General features: G+C 43.5%; 1 protein-coding gene across 1 annotated transcript in view; it reads right to left on the reverse strand.

The window, feature by feature from the left end:
* Window positions 1–25,884, reverse strand: part of RPS6KA5 (ribosomal protein S6 kinase A5) — a 194,305-nt gene that overhangs the window by 107,159 nt on the left and 61,262 nt on the right. Inside the window, exons 4-6 of the mRNA XM_077819264.1 lie at window positions 19,739–19,854; window positions 13,032–13,139; window positions 3,424–3,507 (exon numbers count right to left, since the gene is read on the reverse strand). Coding sequence (XP_077675390.1) covers window positions 3,424–3,507; window positions 13,032–13,139; window positions 19,739–19,854 — 308 coding nt within the window. The remainder of the gene's footprint in view (window positions 1–3,423; window positions 3,508–13,031; window positions 13,140–19,738; window positions 19,855–25,884) is intronic.

The following is a 25,884-nucleotide window of genomic DNA, read 5'->3' on the forward strand; positions in this document are numbered from 1 at the left end:
CTGCTCCTCCCCTCCATTTCCGTCCTATGCCTTTTTGTATCCTCTACCTAATAGCTGAATTAGCCTTCCAGCTCTTCTCCACCCACCAATTAGACACAGCTCTTAACAAGGTCTCTTCTGCAGTGTTTAACTGAAGCTGCAGTGACCAGAGTGCTGGCTCAACTGTTGTTGCTCAGTATTCCATCACAAAGCTCTTATCAAATCAGCAGAACCAGTTCTAGCCCGTCCTCCTCATGCACCAACGGAACCAGTTGGCAAGAAGGGGAGAAGTGGTAAAAGTCATGAGAGGGGTCCAGACACCTACCATAGGAATCCTGTGGTCCCCAATAAGGCCAGAAGGAGGGATCCATCAGTTGCAATGGCTCCCAGAGGAATTGGTACTAGTGGTCCTGGGAGCGAAGGGGGGACGGGATCATACTGGGAGGGATGCTAAGTATAGCCTCTCAACTGTCTGTTGGGTCTCCTGCCCTTCTGTGGAAATACTGATGCAGCTATCTCCTCCTCCAATTCTGAGGACGGTTCTGCTGGTAGCGGCAATGCCATCAGTACTGGAACGCTCCTGCCCGATGGTTGAAGATGGAACTGCTGAATTCTGAGACATTAGTAAAGATTCTTCCTCCAGAACGAGGACATCCCTCACAAGATCAGGGCCAGAAAGGAGTGGAGACTGTGGGTAGGGGAGGAAAATATCCTCTGGCGTTACATAATTCTGTACAGCCTAGGGAGTTCCAGCAGGTATGCCTGAAGGACCTGGCTCATCTGTTGCAGCCGAACAGTCTTTAGATGAACAAGACGATACCAACGATGAGTCCAGACCCACACACGTATATGGAACTGGTGAGCATCTGTCCTTTCATTTCGGTACCACAGTCACAGTCGGAACTGACCAATCCTTTTTTTTTGCATGCCTTGCCCTCCGACTTAGGGGTCTTAGTGGAGCTGGTTCCAAACACACTGTCTCACCCGAACTGGACTGGCTCAGGAACGGAATGCATTTCTTATGGACAGTCCTCTGTCCTTGCACCCTGACAGTGCTCTCTACTCTCAGGGGGAGGCCTAGAGAAAAAGAGTCCTTTGGCTTCAGGGTTAACCACTCCACTCTAAGGCATACTTGGAGGGGCACTGCTGGTTGGTGGGGGCCAATGTACGGGGGGGTCTCCCAGGCCCAGATCAGAGCAGGACCTCATACAAAGTTCCTGATAGAGGAGGCTAAGTTGGAGCTCCTAGGCCTCTCAAGTTCTAGGTGGAAAAGGATCTACAGATACTGCCCTGTGCAGAGATATGTGCTTCACCCATACAGCAGAAGCACCATTGATACTTGTCACTGATGAAGTAGTAGTGAGGGCAGAAGACACAATTCTTGAAACTGGGGACTCTGGGTACAGTCTTGGACCAGAGGGTGGGTTGGGAAATGATTCTATACTATTCTGTAACAACAAACTTCTTAAACAAATATTGAAAAACTATTTACAAATATTTTGTGTTATAGTTTATACACAGAGTGAAGGACAACACTATTGTGACTCAGGCCATGTGGTGGTAAGAAGTAACTAGAGAGGCATTGACTACACTGCCTTTTACACTCAGTCTGAAGCATGAGGGGATCTATTACAAATGTGCAGGTTAACGGACACTCCTTTGAAGAATTTCTGGACTTGGGCACATGGAGCCAATGCAAACCCACCTGTGGAATACATGTAGGGACTATCACTCTAAGAATCACCACTGAGAACTACTTTGAGTAGTTTTTCAATCAGTCCTGCACCCACCTTACAGTAATTTAATCTGGACTACATTTCCCTAGTTTGCTTATGCGAATGACATGTAGGACTGTGTCAAAAACCTTATTAAAGTCTATAGCTTCCTCGCTATCCACAAGGCCAGTTACCCTGTCGAGGGAAAATTAATGGGTTTGGCATGATTTCTTCTTGCAAAACCCATGTTCCCAATTATTTATCATACTATTATCTGCTAGATGCTTAGAAATTGTTTATTTAACCATTTGTTCCAGTATCTTTCCAGGTATGTAAGTTAGGCTGATTGGTCTATAATTTCCCAGGTCCTCTTTGCTCCCCTTTTTGAAGATAGGTACCATGTTCCCCCCTCTCTAATCCTTCAGGATTGCCCCCATCCTCTATGAGTTCTTGAAAATGTTTGCTTTGGCTAGCTCCTTAAGTATTCTAGGATGAATTTCATCAGGCCCTGTCAACTTGAATACAACATTTAATTTACCTCAGTATTCTTTAACCTGTTAATTCCCTATTCTGTCCTGTGTTCCTTCCTCCTTGTTGTTAATATTGGGTTAAGCATCTAGTGAATTAATCTTTTTAGTGAAGATTGACGCAAAATAGGCATTAAACTCTTGTGTCTTTTGTGTCATCTGTTATTTGCTTTCCTTCCCTAGTAAGTAATGGACCTACATTTTTCCTTGTCTTTCTCTTGCCCCAGTGTATTTATAGAACCTCTTCTTACTGCCTTTTGTCTTTCGTTGGGTGTACCTCATTATGCGCCTTAGTCTTTCTGATTTTGTTCCTGCTTGTTTGTGCTAGTCTTTCACATTCATCCTTAGCAATTTTGTCCTTGTTTCCATTTTGTACAATTCCTTTTTGATTTTCACGTTATTAAAGAACCCCTGAAACAACTATATTGACCTCTTATGATTCTTCCCATTTTAGTTCTGCCTCAGGATATAGTTTGCTGTTTTGCTTTTAATATTGTCTCAGAGAAACTGCCAGCTCTCCTGGACTTACATTTGCCTTAGACTTTCTTTCCAAAGGTACCTTACAAAACAGTTCTTTAAGTTTGTTGAAGTCTGCATTTGTAAAGTCCATTGTCGTTATTCTGCTGCTTTCATTCCTTTTCCTTAGAATTATAAATTCTATCATTTTGTGATCTTCACTGAAGTTGCCTTTTGCTTTCAGATTCCCAACCACTTCCTCCCTGTTAATCAGAATCAAATCTAAAATATCTGCTCCTCTGGTTACCTCCTCTACCTTCTGAAATAAAAAGTTGTCCCCAGTACATTCCAAGAACTTGTTGACAGTCTGTGTTTTCCTGAATTATTTTTCCAACAAGTATCTGGGCAGTTAAAGTCCCCCATTATTACCATGGTTCGTGTTTTAGCTACTTCTGTTATTTGTTCTAGAAATGTCTCTCTACCTCCTCCTCCTTCTCATTTGGTGGCCTGCAGTAGACATCCTACCGCCTCCCCACTTTTTCCTCCTTTTATCTTAACCCAGAGACTTTAAACACGTGTGATTCTCACTTCTTTCTGGACCTTAGTTGGGAAAACTTGAGTTGTGAAATGGAGTGAGGGACTTTTGGAGGGCAGGCAAATAATCACATACAAAACTACAGAGTAGGATTCGTTTTAATCAGAAATGTAAACAGGCAGTGACAAAAGAAAGCTGAGATGAAACCCACCTTGTCATGTCCTGTGTCTCCTCCTCTGACAATATCTGGAGCCATGTATTCTATAGTTCCGCAAAAGGAATATGCTCTCTCATTCTAAAAAAGACATACATATGGATATCAAATGACTACAATGAATAAGGGATATATATAACTAACAGCTGATGACCCACAGCTATCATCCAAACAATTCAGGACTTCATAGACAATTCATCTTCCATCATAGAGAGAATTAACACAGAACCCTTGAGACTATTCACTACCTCCTAGGCCAGGGGTGGGCAAACTTTTTGGCCTGAGGGCCACATGGGGTTTCCAAAATGGTATGGAGGGACAGTTAGGGAGGCTGTGTCCTGCCCCCTGCCCTGCCCCCGCGTCTTATCCAACCCCCCCGCTTCTCGCCCCCGATGGCTCCCTGGGGACTCCTGCCCCATTCAACCCCCCTTTTTCCCTGACGGCCTCCCCAGGACTCCTACCCCATCCACCACCTCCTGCTCCCTGTCCCCTGACCACCCTCAGATCTCCCACCCCTGACTGCCCCCTGCCACCCCATCCAACCAGGACCCCTACCCCATCCAACCCCCCTGCTCCCTACCCTCTGACCGCCTCGCCCACTAACCTCTATCCACCCCCCGCCCCCTTACCGCACGGCCTGGAGCACCGGTGGCTGGCGGCGCTACAGCCGCACCGCCCAGAGCACCGGGTCAGGCCATAGCTCTGTAACTGCGTTGCCTGGCCGTCCAGAGTTTTGCACTGGCGGCGCGGCGCACTGAGGCTGTGGGGGATGGGGAGCAGCAAGAGAGGGGTCGGGAGCTAGCCTCCCGGGCCAGGAGCTCAGGGGCTGGGCAGAAGGGTCCCGCGGGCCGGATGTGGCCCACGGGCCATAGTTTGCCCTCCTCTGTCCTAGTCAATAACTACATTATGATGAATTTGTGGGGCAGATTTAACATAAGCACATGAAACAATCTTTGGTATTTAAAACAAAAATGTCATCTAGACTTAAAATAGCGTGTAACCAATTAGCTGCTACGGGGCATTCTCCAATAGAAGATTAATATGATTTCTGCCAGGTGCATTACTAATGCTCTAAATAACATGATAAAATGTGTAGGTAAAATACAATGATACATTTTTATAAGGCTCTTTGCAATTTGTCTAAACTTGATGTTATATCACACCCTGTGGCTCCCATATTCATGAAGCTATACTGACCTCTATTAAAAAAAAATCTTTCCATAATATACCGTGTGTAAAAAACAATTTGCTCCCAAGAGGAGGAAGGGGTTATTTTAATTTTATACTACATACAAAGTATTTGTTTTGGTTGTGTTCAATCTGAGCTATTTTCACAGGTCAGTGTACCATTCTTTGTTAATAGCTATTTACCTTTGTGGTAAACATAAGATAACGCTGTGCCTTGATAATTCTGAAAGCACATGTGATTAGGCCAAGAAACACTGTTCACTCCTTATCCCTCAAGGTTCTAGCATTTTTTGGAGAGATCATGATAGGTCCTTCAAAGAAGTGTGTTCAAATAAGTAGATATTTCACAAGTCAGGTTTACATTTGTAGATTCAGATTTGGAGTTCAAGACATGTGCTATACAAGGAAATCAAGAACATACTACACTAGAAAAAGGAAGCTTCTGAAATAAATTTTTAAAAAAAAGTCTTGTTCAGTGCTTCCATGAGATCTAAATTAACCAGTATAATGCCAAAATTATTAAACTATATTTTACTAGAAAATGTATACTCTGGCTTGCTTCTGATAAATTTCTGATTTTAATATCATTAAACATAAGCCTAATTTTGGGGAATGTTATTTAACATTATTTCCGCTGTTCCCCTTAATAAAGCCACAAGATAGAAAACAATTATTTTCTTCTAATCACTTAATACCTTTTTCATGTGTTAATTTTGCTATAGTTTTTTCCTGTGGTATAATTGCTTGTTTCTCTGTACATATCTGTTCTTCTGTTTGTTGCTTGGAACACAAAAAAAGGTTACCTATCTTTCCTAACTGCTGTTCAAGATGTGTTGCTCATGTCCATTCCATTCCGGGTATGCACATGCCCATGTGCGTGGTCGTTGGAGATTTCTGCCTTAGCAGTATCTGTAGGGTTGGCTGTGGTGCCCATTTGAATGCACCACTCATGCGCTGATACATTAGGCGCCGCTAGCTCTATACCCTCTCAGTTCCTTCTTGCCGGCAACTCCAACAGAGGGGTAAGGAGGGCGAACAACGGAATGGACATGAGCAACAAATCTCAAAGAACAACAGTTACGAAAGGTAGGTAACCGTTTTTAGTTCTTAGAGTGCTTACTCATGTCGATCCATTCTAGGTGACTCCCAAGTTATGTCCATGGAGGTGGGCTTGGAGTTCATGGTCATGCGGCTTCCAGCACAGCTCTGCCAAAGCCAGCGTTGTCTTGAGCTTGCTGGATCAGTGCATAATGAGACTTGAACATATGGACAGAAGACCAGGTAGCAATGCTATAGATATCTTGGATTGGCACCTCTGCCAGGAATGCTGCTGATGACACTCTTGTGCTCTAGTTGAGTGTGCTGTCACCAATGCCAGCGGAGGCACTTTCACCAGCTCATAGCAGTAGCAGATGCAGGCCATGGGCCAGGATGAAATACTCTGAGCAGACACTGGGAGACCATTCATCCTGTCCGTCACCACAACGAACAGCTGCACTGACTTGTGAAAAGGCTTTGTCTTCTTGATGTAGAAGGCCAATACCCTCCTGACGTCCAGGGTGTGCAACCTGCATTCCTATTCCAACTTATGAAACTTCGGGAAGAAGGCAGGTAAGTATATGTCCTGGCTGGTAAGAAACTGGGAAACTACCTTGGGCAGGAATGCCGGGTGCAGCCGCAGTTGGACCTTATCCTTATAGAATACCGTATAGGGTGGTTCTGAAGTAAGCGCCATGATCTCAGACACCCTGAGGGCAGATGTTATCGCAACCAAGAACTAAACCTTTCAGGGAAGTCCCATGAGCTGTGACGGCACAAGATTCAAGTCCCAGGGAGGGACAGGATCCCGGACATGAAGGTAGAGACCCTCCAAACCTTTCAAAAACTGGGCCGACATGCTATGAGCGAAGACTGACCTGCCTTGGAACAAAGGATGAAAGGCCAAAATACTGGCCAGGTAGACCCTGATCGATGACAGGGACAAACCTTGGAGTTTGAGGTGCAGAAGATAATCCAGGATCGCCTTCAGCGAGGCCCAGATACATTGTTCTGAGGCTCTACACGTGAACCTTTTCCACTTGGCCACGTAAGTCACTCTGGTGGAGGGTTTTCTGCTACCCAACAAGACATGTTGAACCCAGGGAGAGCATTCCATTTCTTCTGCATTCAGCCATGCTGTCAAGTGCACCACCACCACCAGGTTTGGGTACAGAAGACTACCGTGGTTCTGGGACAACATGTCTGGCCACAGAGGGAGCTCCAGTGGGGCAGCTACCAAAAGATCCAGCAGCGTGCCAAACCAGTGCTGTCGAGGCCATGCGGGGGCTAACAGGATAACCTTCGCCCTGTCCTGTTTGATCTTCACGAGGACTCTATGAATCAGACGGCACTGGTGGAAAGGCATACATCAGGGCCCCTGACCATGGGAGCAGAAAGGCATCTGATAGGGAGCCCTTGTCCATCCCCTGGATCTGACAGAACACGTGGAATTCTCTGTTCTGCATTGACATGAACAGGTCAACCTGGGGAGTCCCCCCACCTCTGGAAGATTATGCTTACCACCTCCGGATAGAGCAACCACTCGTGGCGAAAGGAGGAAGTCCTGCTGAGGTGATCCACCAGCAGGTTCCAGGCGGATCTGGTTCCAGGCAGGTGCGTAGCTATCAGACGAATGGCATGCCATACACAAAAAACACAAAAACCTGAGAGCTTCTTGACAAAGAGCCGAAGACTGGCACCGCGCTGCCTGTTGATGTAATACATCGTGGCGGTGTTGTCCATCAGGACCTGCATCACCTTGCCCTTCAGGTAGGGCAAGACCACTTGGGAGGCCAGGCAAACTGCTCTGAACTCCCTGACGTTGATGTGGAGGGCCAGATGATCTCACAACCAGCAGCCCTGAGTGCTCAGTTCACCCAGGTTGGCTCCCCAGCCCAGGTCTGAAGCATCAGAGACCAGGATCAGCGACGAGGATGTGGTCACGAATGGGACTCCTTCCAACACCAATCCAGGGTCCACCCGATGCGGTCCAGCACCCTGACTTCCCAGTCCAGGTTGTGTCTGTTGGGAATGTAGACAGATGCCAGCCACGCTTGTAGGGGCCAGAGATGGAGCCAAGCATGGCTGACCATGTACACACTCACAAACATGTGGCCCAACAGCCACAGGCAGGTGAGAGCCATGGTGCGTGGGTGGTTCTTCACATGAGAGATCAGGTCCAACATGGCCTGAAAACACACTTCTGGAAGGAAGGCTCTGGCTCACGTGGAGTCAAGAACCGCCCCAATGAACTCTATTCGCTGGACGGGCATTAAGGTGGATTTTTTCTCGTTTATTAACAGGCCCAGGTTGCAGCAAGTGGAATGCACCAGATTGAGGCTCCTCTGAACTTGCTCCCAAGACCTGCCCTTGATGAGCCTTTCGTTGAGATACGGGAAGACCTGGACCCCTCAGAGTCTCAGGTAAGCAGCCAATGGCACCATACATTTTGTGATCACCCTGGGGGCCGATGAGAGACCAAAGGGCAGCACTGAGAATTGACAATGGCACCCACCCACTAGGAAACGGAGGAAGCATCTGTGACCTGGGATTATGGAAATAAGCGTCCTTTAAGTCAAGGACAGTATACCAGTCTCCTGGATCCAGGGAGGGGATGATGGAGGCCAGGGAGACCAAGCAAAACTTCAACTTTTTGAGACTTGTTGAGTCGACACAGGTCCAGGATGGGTATGAGGCCCCCTTTTGCCTTCAGAATTAGGAAGTAGCAGGAATACAACCCTTTCCCTTTCATGTCCCAAGGGACCTGATGAGGTTCAACAAGAACAAGTGCAGAGTCCTGCACTTAGGTCAGAAGAATCCAATGCACCGCTACAGACTAGGGACCGAATGGCTCAGCAGCAGTTAGGCAGAAAAGGAGCTAGGGGTGACAGTGGACGAGAAGCTGGATATGAGTCAACAGTGTGCCCTTGTTGCCAAGAAGGCCAATGGCATTTTGGGATGTATAAGTAGGGGCATTGCCAGCAGATCGAGGGACATGATCGTTCCCATCTATTCGACACTGGTGAGGCCTCATCTGGAGTACTGTGTCCAGTTTTGGGCCCCACACTACAAGAAGGATGTGGAAAAATTGGAAAGAGTCTAGTGGAGGGCAACAAAAATGATTAGGGGACTGGAACACATGATTTATGTGAGGGAGGGAACTGGGGATGTTTAGTCTACGGAAGAGAAGAATGAGAGGGGATTTGATAGCTGCTTTCAACTACCTGAAAGGGGATTCCAAAGAGGATGGCTCTAGACTGTTCTCAGTGGTAGCAGATGACAGAACAAGGAGTAATGGTCTCAAGTTGCAGTGGGGGAGATTTAGGTTGGATATTAGGAAAAACTTTTTCACTAGGAGGGTGGTGAAACACTGGAATGCGTTACCTAGGGAGGTGGTGGAATCTCCTTCCTTAGAAGTTTTTAAGGTCAGGCTTGACAAAGCCCTGGCTGGGATGATTTAGTTGGGGATCGGTCCTGCTTTGAGCCGGGGGTTGGACTAGATGACCTCCTGAGGTCCCTTCCAACCCTGATATTCTATGATTCTATGACCTCCTCCACTGCACTCAGGCACAGGTTCCCGACCCCCTGAAAGAGGAGTTGCTGGTGAGAAAGGTCCCTGAAAAGGGATGGGAAAGAGAGGGGGTGGCAGGGAAGGGCAGCTGAAAATTGCAGGGTATATCCCCAAGATATTATGTCCAGCATCCAGCAGTCCAAGGTGACCTGCAACCAGGCTGAATGGTAGGATGAAGAAGGTCAAGGAAAGGACAGCGTGGATCCAGGGAACTGACTGGGGCATCTATCTTGAGTGCACTTTCAAAATGAGCACCTCTGGCCCCCAGGATGCTTTGCTGGGCTGGACTGCATGAGTGAGTGGGAGGAGGATGGGCGGTGACAACTAAAACTCGTGCCTCTATCCCTTCTCCTAGCAGAACCCGACGAGGCTGCCAAAGTCTGGGCGGTGGGGGCGGCCAGAACTTCTTCCGTGCAGACTGCAACATATTCGTGCTCAGCGAGCAAAGAGTGGCCCGAGTGTCCTTCAACCCATGCAGTCTCGCATCTGTTTATTCAGAGAAGAGACCATTCTTATCAAATGGAATGTCATGGATCGAGGTCTGCATCTCTTGGGAAAGGCCAGCAGTCTGAAGCCAGGAGCTGTGCCTCATAACCACCGTCGACGCAACCAACCTAGCCAATGAGTCCACTGCATCCCATACCATTTGGAGGGAGCACCTAGCAGCCGCGGTGCCTTCCTCCACCAGGATGCCTAATTCTTGGGCCAAACCCTGTGGAAGGGACTCCTTTAACTTAAAAGTGTACCTGCCCAAGAGGGTCTGATGAGTCGCCACCCGGAACTGCAGGCTGGCAGTGGAATAAATTTTCCTCCCAGAAAGTTCCAGTCTTTTGGCCTCTTTATTTTTGGGAGTTAAGCTAGTGTGCCCCTGCTTGTCTTTTTCGTTGGCCACAGAGACAACCAGTGAGCCCAGCGGTATGTGGGTATAAAGGTACTTGAACACTTTGGCCAAGACAAGGTACTTCTTTTTGGTCCTTTTGGAGGTGAGAGGAATGGAAGATGGGGTTTGCCAGAGGGCCTTGTCCAGTTTGAGGACCCCGTCATGCACTAGTAGTGCAACACAGGCCAGGTTAGAGGCTGAGAGGACATTGAACCAGGTTTCCACCTGCTCGGACATCTCCATCTCTAGGCCCAACTTCTCGGCCACCCATCAAAGTAGGGAGTCCTGTGACTTGAGAGTCCTGTGACTGCCTCATCTGGAGATGAAAATGATGACTGTACCACCGGGGGAAGCCCTGGGACATCATCCCCCGTGGGGGCTAGAGGTTTAGGGGTGGGTGCAGTCTCTTCTACCCTGACGTCCAAGCGCTACTGGCGCACCGAGCTCTGTGCCATCACTGCCGCCAACTGTTGCTCCAAGGCAGCGGCAGATGAGTGGTGTGAAGGGGGCACTGTCATGACCAGCACATGTGCTCCAATAAGACCACTGCACAGGCCATGCTGCCAGGCAGTGCCATCGATGTCAACACTGCCTCAGGAACCAAATCACGCCGGTTGAATCTGGGAAAAGGGCTGAACTGCCCTTCCATGCTGGAGGAATCCCCTTCTGGTGACCACAGTGGGGCCACTGCTGCCTGTATCTGCCTGCTGATCATTGCCACCAGAGACCAGTGCCTGGAGTGAGAGGATCAGTGCTGGTATGAAAGGGACCGGTGCCGGGGGGACCGGAGTCGTGATGGGCAGTGCTCCCATGGGGCAGGCGACCAAGATCTGTGCTGAGAGGATGACAGGAAGGAGGGTGAATGCTGCCGGTAATATGGAGACTGGCGCCTCCCCTTTGACAATCCGTGTCAAGATGGTGGGGACCGTGATCACCATGCCAGAGATTGAGGGCGAGCCCCAGAGGATCTGGGCTGTGACTCCGGAGATCTGTGGCATGGAGGAGAGCTCTGCCTCGACTCAGGGGATCACCGATACTCCACTGTCTCCTGAAGGTTCTTAGCGGCTGGCTTGCCCTTGTGGGAAGCCTTTGCCATTTGCTGGCGGTGCAGGTGGAGGTTTCTGCTCTCTTGGCACTGGGGGGAGCTTGGGAAGGTGTCTCTTGTCCTTCATATGTAATTTCCCCAGCACTTGAGGCAGCTGCTGCGGGGGTCACTTACAGATATAAGCCTGTTATAGTCAGTGCATGGTTTCAGCCTGGGGTGAAATCCCTGCTGGGACTCTAATGTCTAGCTACACTTAAAAACTACTTAACACTGTTATAAAAAGAACTATTTAGAAGGTCCTGTTAAGGAAAAGTTAGCACATGTGACTCCATTTTGGTTTGGGGCCCACCATTGTTTAAATGCCAGCACATCATACACCAGGAGGAGTAATCCTTAGATATTGAATCCCTGTGAAAATCCTCCTCTTTGTCTCCAGCCTGCCTTGACTCCCAGTATCTGGTTTTTGTCAGTCGCTAACTCCCTGTCTCTTGGCCTTGATGTGAGGCCTCCCATCCTGATAATAAAAGTTACTGATGCATGGCTTTAGGACCATGCTGTGTAATTAACATACTGGTATAGCACGAGGAATACACCAAGCAGAGATAGGTGGTAGATAAGACAAGGGTTTGTTTATTGGCTAAGGTTTCCGATGCACGAGGGCAACATGCTTTGCTAAAAGGTATATACCCTTTGTATAATCTGCATTCAGGGTCCCCTCCTGGCTAGCAGGGGGGCACCACGCTCGAGCGTAATAAACTTAGTGTCTTTTGGGAACTCTGCAGTTGTGGACTTTGTTTCTGTGCCTCAGCCTAGATTCCAACTGTGCGTGACCTATCAGGTATAATTCGCAGCACTTGTGTGCGTGACCTACCAGGTGTAATTCGCAGCACTTGTGTGCGTGTCCTACCAGGTGTAATTCGTAACAGTCCTAAGAAGAGACTAAACTGCTAGCCCTTACTATGCAAGGAAAGGCGCTCTGACTAACCACCACGGGTAGTAAGAAGGAACTGAGAGGCCATAGGGCCGGCAGCACCTGATATACCAACACATGAACACGGCAATCAAGGGGGCACCACATCTGGCCCTACGGATACCACTAAGGCAAAAATCTTCAACAACTGCGCATATGGGCACGCACATACCTAGAATGAAATCAACATGAGCAAGCACTCAAAGAAGAAAAGATGGCTCCTGCCCCAAAGATCTTACAATCTAAATACGTGACAAGAGACAACAAGCAGACAGGATGAATACAAGATAACTATGAAATAATTATGATTAGCATAACTAACGGTCAAGCACACCATCTGTCTAGTCATTGAAAAAGTGTTCTGTATGCACCATGACAGGAATGAGTTTTCAGGAGGGATATGATGGATGACAATGTAATGGCTACACTTTGATATATAAGGGGCAGCATGGAAGAAACTGTGAAGCTGTTTGAGGAAAAATCAGAACCATGGACAAAAAGGCTGACAATGTTGGCAGAGCAAAGGTGGGGTCAGATGCTCAACATCAAATAAAAGTCTACAGGTATGGCAGAGTTAAGTTGTGAAGGGGCTTAAAAATGAAGACACGCAGTTTTTGTTTGTTGATGAAGAAAAGGAGAAAAGTCAAGCTGCCATCAGGAAGAAAGGTGGCTCTGTGAGTTAGTAGCCACCATCCTCAATGAGGGCATCTTGGCTTCACCCTCAGTGGGAACAATGGAAGGCAGTAGACATTTGAAAGAGAGCATCTTTCTGATAGCAACCTGCAGCTTCATACCAGTGGAGGGAAATCGTAAGAGGCAAATTCTGCCCTCAAATATACATGGAGCTCTCAATAAGACAGATCCAAATTATTTCTGTATTGGGTCCACAATCACTGAATATTCAAATACTCACTTCATCTGTAAGAAACTCCTTACTCAGACCAAAGTCTGTCAGCACAACATGGCCATTAGAATCAAGTAGAATATTCTCAAGTTTTATATCTCGATATATAATGCCCAACTGCAAACAAACATAAAAACAGTAATATAACATTGATCTGGAAATGCTAAGATAGGTTAAAGAATGTTTCTAAATTTGGATCTAGCAAAAGTGATTAAAAATCCCAGATACAAAACTATGTTAAATTCTCTCAACCTTCACTAAATTTAATCAGTTTCTTAGAGGTAAAATATGTTACAATAATGTTGTAATTATCCCAAAAATAATCACCACAAACTCAGTAAAATTCAAAGTTAAGGTTAAATTTAAAAGAAATCCAAATATGTTAAGGTATGGAAATACACAGTTACAGAATCCAAACCTCAACTCCACCCTGTCGTGACATTATACTATACAAGTATAAATCCATAATAGGATTTGCAGTCCCAGATTATAATAAACTGATTTTTAAGAGCGATTTGATTATATTTTTTTTGTTCACAGTATCACTACAGGGCAGAGTAATGTTTTTTGGATGCTTGACAAGGCATTATCACAGCTTAACACCTCTAGATTTCTTTTAAATTTAAAACTGAACTCTGAATTTCCTTGGTTTGTAATAGTTCTTTTTGGGATCATTACAGCATTCTTTTTGGTTTTACCCTTAAAATTACTGCTATGCACTCTTTGCTTCAGTTTAACAGTTTTTAGCCTGGGACTTTCCTTTTTTTCTTCTTCTTCCAATTAAAATTTTTATAAATGGTCACTAAACAAGAAAGCTAGAGAGAACATGACTATGCAATCTAATGATTTTGGTTTTTAGATTGACCAATATGCTCTGGGTGCTTCATCCATTGAGGAGCAACACAAAGCATCCAGAATGTATTGGCCAGGTCCCGCACCTCACCATTTCCTAACCTCCACATTCCCCTGCTTTTACTTACACATACCAATTTCCTTTGTCTATCCTGTGCTGCAAATTCCCTTGCACAACACCCCAGCATTTCCCCCTTGTTACAATTTCATAGAAATTGAGCGATCCAGTGCAAAGAAGAGATTTTGAAAATAAGTGTTTAGGATTAATAGTGCCTATTTATTTTTTCTTCAGCAGAGGCTGAAAATTAATGTTCTTTTACAGAGAATTCCAAGATGACCTTCCGTCTTAAAATAGCTGCCATCTCTTACTGTTCTCAATGGGTGTGAAGCTCTAAGTTACTATTAGTAAAGATCCCTTGTTTCAAAATGGTGATTACTTCCCACTGTCCCCAACAAGCATGAAGTCAAGCTGCCATCAGGAAGAATGGTGGCTCTGTGAGTTAGTAGCCACCATCCTCAATGAGGGCATGTTGGCCTCACCCTCAGTGGGAACAATGGCAGGCAGTAGACATTTGAAAGAGAGCATCTTTCTGATAGCAACCTGCAGCTTCACACCCACTGAGAACAGCAAGAAATGGCAACCCTCATTTTGAAAGAGGGCGGATTGTGAAGGACACGGGCTAATCTGTATTAATTTATGAATACTCTATGTTTTATATGAATGATTGTTGAATGAAATAGGTACTTGGTAGCTATACTAGGTTAATGGGAACTGAATGCATAGGTTAGTTCATTTTAATACTAGGCTGTTCAAAAAACAGTCAGGAACACAAGACAATGAGTGCAAATAAGCTACAAAAACAGCACAAGAAGGCTGAGCAATTACCTGTGAATATCCCACTTACAGGCTCCAGCCAAGAGTTTCATTGCTGTTCTGCCAAGGCTGGAACCTAAAGACCAAAAGGACACTAAACAGTTAAAGTGACTCTCTAGAGAGAAAGAGGTGTGAGTTGTCGGGGATGCTTACACGGAGCAGTCCAAAACAGAGACCGATTCTGTGAGAGGGTCTGACTAAGTTTTGCTATCTGGCTACCATCAGGGGAATGGTAGTCTAGACAGGCATTTGGACTGTTTAGTGGGCTCAAATTCTCTCTCTTACGCAGAGCGATGTTCCTATTGTTAAAGATAAGCAATACACTGTTTTTGAGAAGGTCACTGTATATTAATTGCTTGTCAATTAGGCCTACTGAGTGAGAGGGCTGTGCACTTGGAGAGACAGAGGGGTTCCAGGTGCAGTTAAAAAGGTAACTGTGACACAGGTCTTCATGGAATTCTCTGTAGAAAAATACTGTTTTTCAGCCTCTGCTGAAAAAAATATTTCAGTTATGAAAAAACAAACAAGAAATGACTTACTCCTACATACATTTCTTCAAATGTAGGCAATGCATGAGATTTCAACATTTTAACTATATGGGAGGTTTACTCCATGATTAAGACCATTCAGGACCCCCAAAAAATCCAAAGCAAAGATTCTTAAAGGACCCATTTTAAATTTAACTTGTAAACTAATTAAATTACTTACTTGTAGATTCTCAGAAACAGCATTCTGTACTAAACGAGTGTTGTAATTTAGGGGAGTATACACTGTACTCTTCAGATATAAGAAAGTGGCTGAATCCCTACTTTTAAGTGCAAAACTGAATTCAACCTTAATAATGGAACCACCTGCATCTATATTCATAAGAATATAGATTCCTGACTGATCTGCAGATTATGTAAGATTCCATAAATACAATGCAGGAGCCAGTTATGCTACAGCAGGCTGCAAGGCAATTTTGCTCACATAAACTTCCACTCTCTTTGCATCATTAAAACATCAATTCATCAGAGACCGTGCTATTAGTATTACTACGTCTTACGCTCCTAAAGCTCAGGCTTCAAAGTTTCAGCCGGACACCTGCAGGGATCAGGAAGGGAGTCCCCCTCTCCCCCAATGTATTCTTGGAGGTTTGGGATTTTTTATTTAAATCTTCTTCTGAAGTATCAGAGATGGCCATAGCTGGAGATGGGACATTAAGCAGGATAGGCCAGGGGCCCAAGGAGGCATTGAGCATTCTGTCTCTCAGGTACTTGGGCTGACTGATTCTTGTTCAAATGCTCAGGATCTACCTGATTGCCATATATGGGGCTGGGAAAGAATCTTCCACCAGGTCAGATTGCAAAGGAAGTTGAAAACCCCCCAAGATCACTGCTAGCGTGTGGATGTGTGTCACTTGCTTGCTTAATCGCTTACAAACCATTGCAGGGGCCTCAAGCACTGGTGCACCTCAGTCTCTCCTACCCTCTGCCTGTGGCACATAATAGTCTAGTCTTCTCTGGGCTGTAATACTGTGATCTGATTTCGGTTGTTGGGTGGCCTGTGATGTACAGAAGGACAGACTAGATGATCTGGTGATTCCTTCTGGCCTCACGCTCTCTGCCTCATGTACAAAAAAAACTAGAGTCTTGGCCTCTACTCTATTACCTAGCCAAAATAAGGAGCTGAAAGTGCAAACATTTTCATTATAGCCTCTCCCCTGGGAAGAACAGGTGGGCTGTTTTACTGAAGACCACGAACATATATATTGTTCACTAATATCAAAATTTTCAAAACTTGGCTGTCTAGAGGTAGGCTCTGTGACAGGGCACTGTTAGTAGCTATAAACTACCTGGTCACTTAGAACTCTGTGGTCACCAGGTGTAGTTAAGAGTAGGAGGGACTTAGGTAGTTTGGGGTTGGAAGAGTAGAAAATAACACTTGCACCTGTTGGGAGCCTTATGAAGATAATTGGCTCACCATCTTGATAGCTCTGAGAAGAAAGCCAGCCATATAAAAGGCTACGCCAGAGAGCAGGAAAGGGGCTCTACATAACTGTGGCTGTGTTGTGATTTATCTGCAGCATAAACAGCAATAAAGAGACACTTGGTTGAGGTACCTGCTGGAATTAATCATGTTGCTTAGTTCACAAAGAGGGCTTACCAGCCATGGTTTCCAGGATCTGAAGGGGGAGCTCATTCACAGGCCCCTAAATTTATATTTAGAATCTAAATGAAAGTGGCCTGATTTTTAGAAGTGCTGAGTCCCCAGAATGAATACTTTTTTCCTTGGTTTTCAACAGGATGATCATATGAAACATGTGCATAAAGGCAGTATGGCTGATGGAAATGAGGGTCTAGAACTGGAAACTACCAGTTACTGAGATGGGGGGAAAAAAAACAACTTGAAGAGCTTAATTCGCTCAAATAGGAGGGAATGGATAATTTCCATCCCAGAACACTGAAAGAACTGGCACATGAGATTGATTTATTAAAAAAACTTTGCTACTAGATTAGCAATCTATTCAGGGAGAATATGACTGGAGAATAGTTAATGTCATACTTACATTTTTTTTTTAAAAGTGATTTGGAAAATTACAGGTCTGTTAAATTAACCTTAGGAGTATGTCAGGCTTTAAAACAAATTGTGAAGAAAAGAATAATTAAATTAACGGAAATAAATGGTAAAGGGAATAGAATGCCTCACAGGTTTACCAAACGTAGATCATGCCAAACTAACCTGATCTACTACTTTGAGAAAAATAACTGATTTTTTTAGATAATGGAAAAGCAGTAGATTTAATATACTTGGACTTCAACATAGCATTTGATGTGGTGTCACATGGGAAATTAGTTTAATTAGGGAAAATGCGGATCAGTACAAGAACTGTAAGGTGGATAAGGAAATGGCTAAAGGGGAGGAAGCAACAGGTTATCCTGAAAAGCGAATTATCAGACTGAAAGGAGGTTACTTGTGGAACTCCTCAAAGATTAGTTTTGAGACCAATCTTATTCCTATTTATGACCTTAGCACAAAAAAATAGACGTGTGCTAATGAAATTTGCTGTTGATAAAGTTGGGAGGCATTGTCAATACAGAGGAGAATTGGAATATTATACATGGGGATCTGGATGTTCTTGAAGACCGGATTGGCAGAAATGGAATGAAACTCAACAGTAGAAAGTGCAAGATCGTTGTACTTAGGATCTAATAAGAACTTCTGCTGGCAGCTCATCAGCTTAAAGTGACGAAGAAGAGAGACCTAAGTGCAAGTGTCAGTCACAATATAACTATGAACCACCGCATAAGTCAGCTGTGAAATGCAGTTGTGAAAAAGGCGATATTAATAGGTTTCATGCAGGGCATTTCTAGTAGAGATAAAGAATTAATGCCATCGTACAAGGTACTGGTAAGACCTCATTTGGAATACCGTGTACAGTTCTGCTCACTCATGTTCAAGAAAGATTAATTTAAACCAAAACAGGTGCCGAGAAGAACAGCTAGGATGACCAGAAGAATGGAGGGCCTATCTTTTGATAGGAGATTAAAGAGTTTGGCTTGTTTAGTCCAGCAAAAAGAAGGCCGAGAGGGGATATGACTGCTTTTTAAAAATACATTACATGGTAAATACAGGGGAGGGAGAAAAACTATTTAAGCTCAAGGACAATGTTGGCACAAGAACAAATGGATATAAACTGGTCATGAAAAAGTTCAAGCTGGGAAATTACAAGGTTTCTAACCATCAGAGGGGTGAGGTTCTGGAACAGCCTTCCAATAGGAGTTGTAGGAGTAAACAACTTACTTAGCTTTAAGACAACTAGACACATTTATGAGTGTGACTGTATGAGGGGGGTAGCTTACGATGGTAGTAGGCAGGACTCCGAAGCCCTGCGTCTCACTTCGGGTTTATGCCATATGTTCTTAAAAGCTTATTCTTCAGGGTTTCAGCCAGAGACTTGCAGGGGTCAGGAAGGGATTTCCCTCCCCTACAATGTATTCTGGTTTTTGGATGTTGTTTTTTATCTCCTTCCTCTGAAATATCAGGATGGACACAGCTGGAGATGGGACATTAGATGGGGAGGTACAGGGCTCTGTGGTGGCACCAGACATTCTCTCTCTCAGGTGCGTGGCTGGCTGGTTCTTGTTCATGGTCTCACTGATTGCCACATGTGGGGTGGGGAAGGACTTTTTCTCCAGATCACATGGGCAGTGGTCTTGGGTTTTTTTCCACCTTCCTCTTCAGCGTGTGGGTGCAGGTTACTTGCCAGGATGATCTGGGTATATCTTGCTTAATCATTTCAGGAGCCCTCAAGCACTGGTGCACCTTGCTCCATTCTATTCTCTGCATATAACAGTCTAGTCTTCAGTGGGCTGTAATACTTTGGTTTAATTTCGGGTGTTGGGTTTAGTGTGCAGGTGCTGGATAGTGCTGGTGTCCTGTGATATACACAAGGTCAGACTAAACAATCTGGCGGTCTCTTCTGGCCTTAAAGTCTATGACTTACAAATCCCAGTAAATTCAGTGGGACATCTTTGTAAATTATGCCTCACTTAGGTGCCTAAATAGGAAATTGGGTATCTAATTTTAGGTTAAAATTTTCAAATCTGAGGCCTATAATTTTAATGAAAGGAGACAGTGATAAAAATTGACTGCAGACATTTCTGTCCTTTATGCTGAAAGAAAATGAGAGTCATAATGACATTTCATGCGTGGAAAGAAGTACTATTGGAAATGGAGATATTCAGAAAGCAACAACCAATTGGCAAAATAACAAATACTGATTCTAGAGGCAGAGAGTAGACTCTAGTCTTAATCGGTGCACAGATACAACAACTGAATATGTAATAAAGGAAGATGTATTTATAATTCATTAAATAATTAATATTTAAAATTGGTGTATATAATCATGCTCTATATATTTAAACAAAAAAATTAAGTCCTTTTTATTTTTTATATAATCATGTAGATGTACCTAACAAGAAAGCATTGATGGAAAAAACTGTCTTACCTTGTGCAGGTGTTCAAGAGCCAGTACAATTTCTCCAATGTATATCTGTACCTCATTTTCTGTAAATCTCTCTCTTTGAGAAAGGTGAGTAAAAAGTTCTCCTCCATTTATATAGTCTATAAATAAAAACAGATAATCTAGTAATTTTACTTTCTTTTACAAGTTTTTTTAAAAATTATTTTGACATATTACCATTTCTTGAAAAAAACAACAAATGTTCTGAACTAGATGCTTTTATTGTATTTTAATAATATTTTACATGTACGTATACAGGTTTTTATACATACATATACAGCACTTGAAATCCCTTGAGGAAGGAATATGAGAAACTTTATAGAGTTTAAAATCCAAGGCCCAAAATTAAAGTTTCCCTTAAGTAGACTTTTCACACAGCAGTTCAGTAATAGCAAAAACCTATTTATCTCACAAGTACAAAAGGCAAATTACAAAGAATTTTCTTTTTAAAGAGTCAGTCTTTCATTTATTTACCAAGAGGCTTAGAAAAGGAATACAAGACCTACAAACATCACATTTATGCACACTTATAAAAGAGGGAAGAACAACAAGGGAGCAGAATCTTCAGTTAACTTTGTACGACATAAGCAGTGCAAAATTATGTAGCACAAAGCAGGCTCAAAAAGTCTGGGGACAGCCAGTGAAGAATTCCCCCTATGCAGGAGAAAATTCTGCTGACAGGAAGTATCAGAGGAACTTTCTCCTCATGTGCCATCACCACCCCCTTTTGCACTGCGCAGGCATGGAACACGGTATTTTGGACAGGAGGTGTTCCAAAACTGGGAAGGGAAGGAAAGGGTGTAGTAGCAGAGTTCTCCGAAGGCGTAAGGCTCCCTGAGGAACAATCACATCCTCATCGGTTTATGTGTGCTCTGAGAAGGCTACTGGATCAGACACTACGGAACCCGAACCATCAAAAAAGAAAATCTGCTGGTGGCATCTGACTCAGATGATGAAAATGAGCATGTGTTGGTCTGCACTGCTTTGGATTGTTATTGAGCAGAACGTGTCACCAGCATGGACGCATGTCCTCTGGAATGGTGGTTGAAGCATGAAGGGATATATGAATCTTTAGCACATCTGGCACGTAAATATCTTGAGACACCAGCTACAACAGTGCCATGAGAACACCTATTCTCACTTTCAGGTGACATTGTGAAAAAGAAGCTGGCATCATGGTCTCCTGCAAATGTAAACAAACTTGTTTGTCTGAGCGACTGTCTGATCAAGAAATAGGACGGAGTTGACTGTAGGCTCTAAAGTTTTACATTGTTTTATTTTTGAATGCAGTTCTTTATATTGTACATAATTCTACATTTGTAAGTTCAACTTTCATGATAAAGAGATTACACTACACTTCTTTTATTAGGTGAATTGAAAAATACTATTTCTTTTGCTTTTTTATAGTGCAAATATTTGTAATCAAAAATAAATATAAAGTGAGAACTGTACACTTTGTATTCTGTTATAATTGATCAATATATTTGAAAATGTAGAAAACATCCAAAATATTTAAATTAATGGTATTCAACTAGTTTAACAAGTGTGATTAATTGAGCAATTAATCGCGATTAATTTTTTATTGAGCGATTAATCACGATTAATTATTTTAATCGCTTGGCAGCCCTAATGTAAAGCAAGCAAAAGATACTGCTACTGCTATAGTAGTATGAGAACTTACAACAGAATGCACACAAACTGTCATTAACTTGTAACTTTCAATGATAGGTTAAACAGTGTATCAGGAAATATGTGAGCAAACATACTGTGACCCATATGATTCTTAGAATAAGAAACAAACAACGTAAATGATTTCCTAAAAAGCAGTTTTATTTAAATAGAATCATAGAATCATAGAATATCAGAGTTGGAAGGGACCTCAGGAGGTCATCTAGTCCAACCCCCTGCTCAAAGCAGGACCAGTCCCCAGTGTTTGCCCCAGATCCCTAAATGGCCCCCTCCAAATAATAGGTTTAGAACTTCTTCATGTATCTAAGAACTGTCCCTGCTGAGACATTCTGCCAGCACATGGTTCTCCCCTGCTAAAGGACAGACATTGTGAAGAATGCACAAATCCCCTAATGGCTGCTTCAGCACATAACTGTGAAGAGTCAGCACCCCTTTGCTCGTTAATGTAACACATAGTGGACGTATTGTCCATTGCTTGAGGAAGTAAAGATCAAACTAATGGCTCTTAACTCCAACACGTTTATAAGCAAGCTCTTTTCCTGAGAAGCCCAGTGGCCCTGAACTGTAAAATGACCCAAATGCACTCCTCATCCAGTGTGTGATGCATCTGAAGTTATCAAGACCAATAGTGAAGGGGAATTACACAGGATGTCTCTGAGGACATCTGATTTGTCTGTCCACCACATCAATGAATTGAGAACATCTTGAGGCAGAGTGACAAACATCTGAGGGCTGTCCAGACTGGGTGTGTAAAATTTGAGACATCAGTGCTGCCTCAGCCTCATCCTGAGACAAGCAAATGGAGTTATGTCAGTGGCAGCTGCCATCAAACCCTTGAGACCCAGAAAGAAGACCACTTTCTGAGTTTGACGGGTTAGACTTTCCAAAATAAAGGGGCTCTATTTTCATAAACCTATCATCTGGGAGAAAAGCTTTTGCTCCTACTGAGTTCAAAATAGAGCCTATGAAAAGAATTCTCTGGATTGGGTAAAGATTTGATTTTTTTGAGTTCTGAAATAGACCCAAAGCCAAAACAAGGGAGGCTGAAAACTCCTGTGAAGTAACAGCTCTTTGTGTGTAGCTGCCATTAGCAAACTATTGGCCAAATATAAGTCAACAACAATACCCTAACTCTCTCAGATGTGCTGCTACCACAGAAAGGCGCTTTAGTGCTGTGCTCAGGCCAAACGGGAAGACTTTATACAAAAATCCCACATACTCATATGAAATGAAGGTATTGTCAATCATTCCGAAGGACAGAAATATGAAAATATGTGACCTTTAAATTGAGAGTCACAAACCAACCCATAGTTAGAAGCAAGGGAATTATGGATGCTTAGGATTCACATATGAAGACAGAATTTATCTGCTCAATTTTCTTAAATCTAGAATGGTACAAAAACGCTCTTTTTTCTGTGCCAAGAAATATCTTGGATAAAACTCCCAACCCTACAGATGTTTGGGCACGTCCTCAAGAGCCCCTATCAGGAGCAGTTTCCGTATTTCTGAAAGTATAATAGCCTCGTGAGTAAGTCCCCTGAAAAAAGGAAGAATAGAGGGAACTGAAAAGAGGTAAGTTTTGAAAATGAATGCTATAGCCCTTTTTTAAACAATTTCTACGGCCCCCTTGTCCAATGTAATAAGCCTCCAATTGTTCATAAAAGAAGACACAGATCCTCACATCAAATCTGAGATCTTGTGTTCAAAAGAAGAAAAGGAGTACTTGTGGCACCTTAGAGACTAACCAATTTATTTGAGCAGAAGCTTTCGTGAGCTACAGCTCACTTCATCGGGTGCATACTGTGGAAAGTACAGAAGATCTTTTTATACACACAAAGCATGAAAAAAATGGGTGTTTACCACTACAAAAGGTTTTCTCTCCCCCCACCCCACTCTCCTGTTGGTAATAGCTTATCTAAAGTGATCACTCTCCTTACAATGTGTATGATAATCAAGGTGGGCCATTTCCAGCACAAATCCAGGGTTTAACAAGAACGTCTGGGGGGGGGGGGGGGGGTTAGAAAAAACAAGGGGAAATAGGCTACCTTGCATAATGACTTAGCCACTCCCACTCTCTATTCAAGCCTAAAGTTAATTGTATCCAATTTGCAAATGAATTCCAATTCAACAGTCTCTCGCTGGAGTCTGGTTTTGAAGTTTTTTTGTTGTTATATCGCAACTTTCATGTCTGTAATCGCGTGACCAGAGAGATTGAAGTGTTCTCCGACTGGTTTATGAATGTTATAATTCTTGACATCTGATTTGTGTCCATTTATTCTTTTACGCAGAGACTGTCCAGTTTGACCAATGTACATGGCAGAGGGGCATTGCTGGCACATGATGGCATATATCACATTGGTGGATGTGCAGGTGAACGAGCCTCTGATAGTGTGGCTGATGTGATTAGGCCCTGTGATGGTGTCCCCTGAATAGATATGTGGGCACAGTTGGCAACGAGCTTTGTTGCAAGGATAGGTTCCTGGGTTAGTGGTTCTGTTGTGTGGTATGTGGTTGCTGGTGAGTATTTGCTTCAGGTTGGGGGGCTATTTCTTTTTGCGAATACAGACTAACACGGCTGTTACTCTGAAACCTGTGTTCAAAAGGAGGGAGCAGGCTATTTTGTCTTAGGTCTGGATCTGAAAGACCGCTTTTTTGTGCTGGCTCTGAAAAAAGACTAAGCTTGCAGATGCTGTTGCTGACATCTCTGATATAAGGAAAAATAAGTAGACTACCTTGCATTTTCCTGGTCAGTTCACTGCGGTGGTGAAATATATCGGCAAGGTAGGCATGGTTTGCACACCATGCCACACCAGCAATTAAGTCCGTGTATGCTGATTCCTCCAAAGCTAAGAACGTTTTTAACTCTTCTTTCAGCTCATAAAAACATGAGAAAACTTTTCCGTGGAAAATCCAGTGTATTTCTGTGTGCAAAAGTAAACTCTGGTGTTCTGATCCCACTTCATCACACAACAGTGAGAAAAGGCCACATTTTAAGAACCATGATTTTATTAAGTTGACTATCTTTCCTGCTCTAACACTAAGGAAAGTTCTTCTGGCAGTGTTTTGGCCATAAGAGCGTCACGGTGCTGGAAAAAGTGGGTCACCAGCACATCTAGGTTTTGTTCTTTAGCCTTGTTTACAAACCCTTCACTTTGCCAGTCTTGGGGGCAGTCCTGTCTGTGCAAACACTAAGACAATTTTTCCATTGCAATTCTCCCTCCTCAAGATTCCTCTGCAGGTATGTGACCTGGCAGTTGTCTGAAAGATAAAATAACATTCTTTTATACTATTTCCATCAACTTACCTGATGTTAGCTAAGAGTTGAGCATGACTACTGATATCTGCCGATTCATCAAGTTACAGCACAAATTTTCCTCTTGATCTGACTTTTTGCCTCAGAGCACAGTTTCAATGTCAGCTGATCTCATCAATGCGGTGACTTATATTATCTGAAAGGGGAACTTCTGCAATTTCATTGACTGCATTTGCATCTAACATTACTCTCATAATTTCTTGGCATGCTAGTAAAACTGATGTTTCTTCGACTGCGTGCAGCTTTTTCGCCTTCACTACAAACTCAGCAACCAAGCAGCTTGCTTCCAATGGTTTATCAGAAACTATGACATAGCCTTTAATCATTTGCACTTGTTTTTCATTTTGATCCTTCAAATGTTCCAAAAAAATTGCCCTTGTTCACAAGGGATAGATGTTTGCTTGTAAGGTGTCATTTTAACTTACTTGGCAAACTTGCATGGTTTGAGACTTTTGCCCCACACATAATACTGATGAAGAGAGCAAGATGATTCACCTGTAAACAAAAATCCAAACTGCAAATGCTCTCACAATAGTGTTAGCTCACAACTTTGACTTTATTATGTTCATGTTCAGCTTCATCACTGAAAGTAGATGTGGAGATGCCAAACTCTTTTCTTCAAATATTTGTCCATTTTCAGGTCTTCAATTTAAAATTCATCACTGTAACTTAACGGTTGATAAGAAAACATGGCTACCATGTGATACCATGTGAACAGCAAGGTGATTTGATTACAGTGTGTGTAACGCCTGTATCACGCACGAACACCCAAAGAGCAACAGTACAAAATGAAATTTGGTTATGACACTAATTAAAATGAGAATTTTTAGTGACTTTTGCAAAATTCCGTGGCACACCTGTTCATACCTGATGGCACACCGGTTGGGAAACACTGTAAAACTGAACCTTCTGACACCCTGCTCTTACCGTTCTGCGATTAAGTCTGCCCATTTATTTCTAGTCTTTGTTTCTCTTGGACAGTTTCTGATGTATGACAATATTTTACTTTCATACCCTTGTGAGGGACTTTGACAAAAGGCCTTTTTGAAAGTCTAAGAGTAAAATTTTTCAAAGGACTTACATGACTTATTTCACCCTAAATAAACTCTCATTGAGTTTTTCTTTAGTC

This window comes from Eretmochelys imbricata, chromosome 6, assembly GCF_965152235.1.
Source record: "Eretmochelys imbricata isolate rEreImb1 chromosome 6, rEreImb1.hap1, whole genome shotgun sequence".
NCBI lineage: Eukaryota > Metazoa > Chordata > Testudines > Cheloniidae > Eretmochelys > Eretmochelys imbricata.